We start from the raw sequence: 6,408 nt of genomic DNA on the forward strand, positions 1-6,408 counted from the left end.
TCTCAGGCAGTTGTGGACAGCGAGAAGGTCTCCCCTCAGCCTCCAGTTCTCCAGGCTGAACCCACCAGTTCCCTCAGCCGCTCCTCATCACACTTGTGCTCCAGACACTGAGCAGCTTCATCGCCTCCTCTGCACTCTCTCTAGTGCCTCAATGTCCTTCTTATGATGAAGGGCCCAAACCTGAACACAGGATTCAAGACGTGACCTCATCAGCGCTGAGAACAGTGGCACAATCACGCTAGTTCTGCTGGCCACACCATTACTGATACAAGCCAGGATGCTGGTGGCCCTTTTGGCCATCTGGGCATGCACAGGCTCATGTTCAGCTGCTGTTGATCAACACCCCCTGATCCCTCTCCACCAGGCAATTTTCCAGCCACTCTTCCCTGAGCCTGGGGTTGTTGTGACCCAAGTGTAGGACCCGGCACTTGGTCTGGTCAAACCTCATACAAATGGCCTCAGCCCAATGATCCAGTGGGTCCAGATCCCTCTGCATGGGCTTCCCACCCTCCAGCAGATCAACACTCCCACCCAACTTGGTGTCATCTGCAAACTTAATGAGGGTGCACTCGATCCCCTCATCCACATCATTGATAAAGCTTAAATAGAACAGAGTCAAATACTGAGCCCTGGGGACACCACTTGTGACCGGACGCCAACTGGATTTGGCTCTGTTCACCACAATTCTTTTGGTCCAGCCCTTCATTGCACATACACCATCCAGGCCACGAGCTGCAGCTTCTCCAGGACATGCTGTGGAATACAGTGTCAAAGGCTTTACTGCAGTCTAAGGACACAACACCCACAGCCTGTGTGGCGGATTCACTCCCCACGACAGACTTTTCCTCATCTTCTCAGCTGGTCACCTTGTCACAGAAGGACATCAGGGTGGTCAAGCAGGACCTGCCTTTCATCAAACCATGCTGATTGGGCCCGATTGCTCGTCTCGTGTGTGTGACCTCACAGTCCCTTCCCAGCCGTGTTCCTGCTGTTGGCCAATCCCCTGCAGAGGCAGAAGTGACCTCACAGTGCCCTGCACAGCCATTGGCTTCCTAATGGACTATGAGTTCCTGAGACACAAGTGACTACACGACATTGTACCCAGCATGACCCTCCTTGTGGTCCAGTGTATGAGCAGATCAAACTAAGCTGCTTTCATCAAATGTATCTGATAGATTTCCTATCAAGGGGTTGAGTGGAGAAATGTTCCTCAGAGAAGCTGCTGTATTTACTCTGGGGTATTTTACATCTCTGCTTCTGCCTCTGCCTTTTTTTTTTTCTTGTTTTGTCTTAAAAGAGTTCTTCAAAGAAAATAATCATGGAATCGTGCAATAACGCAGTTTGGAAGAGACCTCTGAACACCATCGCTGTCCCACTGACCTTTATGGCACCGGAAGGAATAGCTGATGGCATTAGTGCTCACTTGGGTTCATCTCACCACATGCACACAATGGACATGCACATGATGTATATGTTTACATCTCATCTGTACAATGAAAACATGGACTTTTGACCCAGTATTCCATAGAATCATAGAATGTCCTGTGTTGGAAGGACCCACCAGGATCATGGAGTCCAACTCCTGTCCCTGCACAGGACACCCCACAGGTCACCCCGTGTGTCTGAGGGCATTGTCCAGTCTCTTCTTGAACACTGTCAGGTTGGGGCCGTGACACCTCCCTGGGGAGCCTGCTCAGTGTCCAGCACCTCTGGGTGAAGAACCTTTTCCTCATGTCCAACCTGAACCTCCCCTGGCACATCTTTCTTTCATTCTCTTGGGTTCTGTCATTGGTCATCAGAGAGAAGAGTTCAGTACCTTCCCCTCCTTCTCCCCTTGTGAGGAAGCTGTAGCCACCATGAGGTCTCCTTTGAGTCTTCTCTTCAGCTCTGATGCTCAGAAACCCCTTGGTTTGCTTTCTGAGGCAGAAAGGAGAAGCCCTGACCTGCAGGCAATGGGAAGGGGGATCCTGTCCCTCACACATGGCTCAGGGCTCTTCCTGGGACCGTGGGATGTGGGTGTGCAAGGCCCAGGGAAGGACAACACTGGGACAACAACTTCCAGCTTTCCCATGGGGCTGCAAGGTGGCACCGAGGCCCCAGTGCCATGAGGACAACATGTCTTCTCCTGGGCCTCAGTGGCAGAGACAACTGCCCTGGCCAAGGGGACAGAGACCTGGGTTCTGTGGGTCCCTTCCAGCCTTACAGCGCCCTTTGCCCTCTCCACCACAGGCTGTTCTACACGGTCCTACCCCTGCCCCTCTTTCCCTGCAGGCTGCAGACACCCATCTCGCTTCCCCACCTGCTCTCACCCCAGCATTTCTGCACCTTCACTGCTGTGTCTGCACCCTCACTGGCTGCTCTTTGGCACACAAACCATGGGCTGATCCAGCTCCCTCTGGGTCACCTCTTGCACCACAGCACTGCCCTTCCAGTGACATTTCTTCCTCCTCATATCCATTCCTCACCTTCCAAGTAGGCTCCTTTTTTCTCTTTCCTGCTTCTTCCCACTATCAAGAAAACTCGACCATATCATAAACTGCCCTTAATGCAGGGAACCCAAACCATTAGGCTTCTTGTGGTCTTTTACCTGACCAGAGAGAAGTCACCTCGCCATGATCTTCTAAATCCCATGAGTGCTGCTGGCCTTTCAGCTTCTCTGACAGACACGACCATGTCCCTGCCGATGTCCCGTCATGTTCTCAGGTGGAATGGACATGACAACCCGTCTCTCTTCCTGGGTAAGACCTGTGGGCACTTGGGCAGAGGTTCTTTCCCAGCCATGTTCCTGCTGCTGGGCTGTCACCTCCAGACACAGAACTGAACGCACTGTCCCTTCACAGCCGAAGTCTTTCCACTCAATTATGTGTTTTGGAGACTCAACTGACATCATAATCCCACACCCATCCATCCCCCTCCCTATGGGCCACGACCTGACTGGATAAAACTATGCTTGTTTTCTCAAACTGATCAAATCTATTTCCTACTAAAGATCTGAGAGGAGAAGCATTCTTGACAGGAATGTGAAATGTTGAAACCTTTTCTATGTCCTCTCCTACCTCTTTTACTTTTTATTGTTTTCCTTCTTCCTGGTTGCTCATGGTGAATTCGCTACCTGAAGTGCAAAGCCAATCCCACACCCAGAGATGAGACCTTGTTTATTCCAGAGTAGTGCAAGTCTGGATGCTGGAATGAAACCAGCACAACAGATAGAGAAGGAACATCTATTATATACAAATCTTATCCCTACATTCAGACCCCCCCGGCAGTCCTAAAGAGCCAAGTGTTCACACATTGGCATATTGGTTACATAATCATTTTACCACTACACATGCTTGTTGAGAGAAGGTCCCGGGCTGAGCCTGGGGCTCCCATCCTGGGGATGTGTGTTTTAGTATTATAATGAGCGTAAAAGGAGCAAAGTTCAGCTAAAGGACACTTCATGTAACTGTCCTGAGACAGATGTTAAAACAAGACTCAGCTAATTGTGCAGGCTCCAGAGTGTCTGCGCTGCAAGGACAGTATTCTTTGCAGGTTCTGATTAGGTGTTTTAAAGGTCACTTTTATCTTTGTTAGAGCAGCAGACTGACCAAAACTGAGAGGATTTACATATTTTAGGTTAGATTAGCAGAGGATTTACATATTTTAGGTAGGGTGGTGGTTTTGCTGACTCAGGTTCATGTGACCTCACATACATGATATGCATGCTCACATCTCATCTGTACAATGCAAACATGAACCTCTCACCTACTCATTCAGTGTAATTCCATAGAGGGACAAAGACCTCTGAGCTGGGGTGAGAGGCCAGAGCTGGAAATGGTGGTTGTGAGGGGCCAGTCCATGGTGATTGACCTGGGGCTCCTTCCACGGGGTGTCCAGTGCACAGGGGCACAGCCCAGCCCCTGCTCTGCTGGTCCTGCAGGTCTCTGGCAGGAGCCTGGCTGTGAGAGGACACTGCTGTGTGCCAGCCCTGCACACACACACTGTTCAGATGTACACTGGGGTTTCATCTGTGGCCACCTCTGTAGGAATAAGTTTGAGAGGAACTTTGCAAGAAGATATAAACCATCATGCACTGCCCAAAGAAGATCACTTTTCCTTGTGCAAGTACTGTTACTGAGGCCAGCTCTGTTACAGCAGTGCCCATTGCCTGTCCCTGCCTGCGCCCACAGGACTGACACACAGCAGGACGGTGACCAAGCTGCCAGAGCACTCAGGCCTTGCACCAACACAAGGGATGAGAAGGAGAGTGTGGAGTGGAACCAGAACAGCTCTGGAAGAACAGGCGCTGCTGCTCCCTGGCAGGGCTGACATGCCAGAGCTGTTTTCCCTTCCACCCACGCACAGGAACTGTCTCTGCAGCTCCAAAAAGCCTTTGCAGGAAGGATATAGTGAAAAACAAGTCACTAAAGAGCCCATTATTCTGTTTAGAGAGAAGGAGAGCACTGCTGCTCATTTAAGCAACCAACAGTTATAAAAGAAAAGCCAGCAGTGAATTAGAAAGGGGTTGACAACATTATCACAATAAGAAAAGAGCCAACAACACCAGAAAATCCAGTTGACAGGTTGGGCTTGTAATTAGCTACATAAAAAATCTTATATAGAAGAAGATGTCCAGTTTATTGCTTCAGAAAACAGAAGGATATGAGTTTGCACAAGGCATCCTTCAGCTCTTGGTTCCTCATGCTGTAGATGAGGGGGTTCACTGCTGGAGGAACCACAGAGTACAGAACAGACACCACCAGGTCCAGGGATGGGGAGGATATAGAAGGGGGCTTTAGGTCGGCAAACATGCCAGTGCTGACAAACAGGGAGACCACGGCCAGGTGGGGGAGGCAGGTGGAAAAGGCTTTGTGCCGTCCCTGCTCAGAGGGGATCCTCAGCACGGCCCTCAAGATCTGCACATAGGACACCACAATGAACACAAAACACCCAAATACTACTAATATACAAACCGCAAGAAGCCCAAGTTCCCTGAGGTAGGAGTGTGAGCAGGAGAGCTTGAGGATCTGGGGGATTTCACAGAAGAACTGGCCCAGGACATTGCCCTTGCACAGGGGCAGTGAAAATGTATTGGCCGTGTGCAGCAGAGCATTGAGAAACCCAGTGGCCCAGGCAGCTGCTGCCATGTGGACACAAGCTCTGCTGCCCAGGAGGGTCCCGTAGTGCAGGGGTTTGCAGATGGCAATGTAGCGGTCATAGGACATGATGGTGAGGAGAGAATATTCTGTTGAAATGAAAAAGGAAAACAGAAAGACTTGGGCAGCACAGCCCATATAAGAAATGGCCCTGGTATCCATGAAAGAATTGGCCATAGACTTGGGGACAATGGTGGAGATGGTGCCCAGGTCAAGGAGGGCGAGGTTGAGCAGGAAGAAGTACATGGGGGTGTGGAGGTGCTGGTTCCAGGCTATGGTGGTGATGATGAGGCCGTTGCCCAGGAGGGCAGCCAGGTAGATGCCCAGGAAGAGCCAGAAGTGCAAGAGCTGCATCTCCCGTGTGTCTGTGAATGCCAGGAGGAGGAACTGGGTGATGGAGCTGCTGTTGGACATTGGCTGCCTGTGGGCATGAGGACCTGTGCAAGGAGGAAAGGACAGTGACAAGTTAGGGGAGACTTCTCTGAGGAAAATAAACAGGCTGTTTCTCATGGAAAAGCCCGTCCCTGGTGGATGGATGTTTCAGCTCATTCTCTCTTTCTACCAGCTGAGAAAAACAGTTCATCACAGTTTAAAATGCAGCTTGGGCATCTAGTTTCCATGAGCACACAAATCTGGGTCAAGACTTCCTGTGTTGGTGTCAGAACAAGAACGGCCCCACATTCTCATCCCAACTCCAGAGAGCAAGAGCACCATGGACAGGTGGAGAAACAGGGAAGGACACTGCAGTGCTACCAGAAAATAAAGCAAGGACCGAAACGCAGACGGGCATGCTGTGGAACCTTCTCCTGACCCAGCTGTGCTGCTGCCACTCACATAATGACACTGTAGAGCAAGTACTTTTAGCACCTTTTTTGTGTACCACGTTGCAGGAACCCTTCACCTGGAGGTCCAGCTGCTGAGGTGGAGACTCGTGACCTGGACCCCATGGCTTTGGGGCAGAGGGTCTGCTGGGGAGGAGAGGAGACCAGGGGTTGCACTGGGAAATGTGTCTGCGCTGAAAAGGATGTGAGAGAGGTTTTTAAATCCTATCCCCAGCATTTCTGGAAGCCGTTAACTCTTACTGCCCATGTCTCTGCTGCCTGCAGCTGTGTCTCTGTCCCTGGGTCTGCTCCCTGTCAGTGTCACAGACCCTGTCCCACCCACTGTGTGCTCAGCTCTGTCCTGCTCACACCTCCTGGCACTGCCCAGGGGCAGCTCTGTGTGTGCAGGGGCTCAGGAGCAGCTCAGACCAGTCCTAACGAGAACTGGGGTC

The 6,408-nt window shown here is 51.1% G+C and overlaps 1 protein-coding gene across 1 annotated transcript; it reads right to left on the bottom strand.

Moving 5' to 3' along the window:
- Positions 1 to 4,616: 4,616 nt before the first annotated feature.
- LOC309452640 (olfactory receptor 14J1-like) lies at positions 4,617 to 5,549 on the bottom strand (the record flags this gene model as incomplete). Its single annotated transcript, XM_082077285.1, has 1 exon — positions 4,617 to 5,549. One exon carries the CDS (start codon positions 5,547 to 5,549, stop codon positions 4,617 to 4,619), a length of 933 nt encoding a protein of 310 aa, XP_081933411.1.
- Between the last annotated feature and the right edge of the window lie 859 nt (positions 5,550 to 6,408).

Source organism: Streptopelia decaocto, assembly GCF_964273445.1.
Source record: "Streptopelia decaocto genome assembly, contig: HAP1_SCAFFOLD_50, whole genome shotgun sequence".
NCBI lineage: Eukaryota > Metazoa > Chordata > Aves > Columbiformes > Columbidae > Streptopelia > Streptopelia decaocto.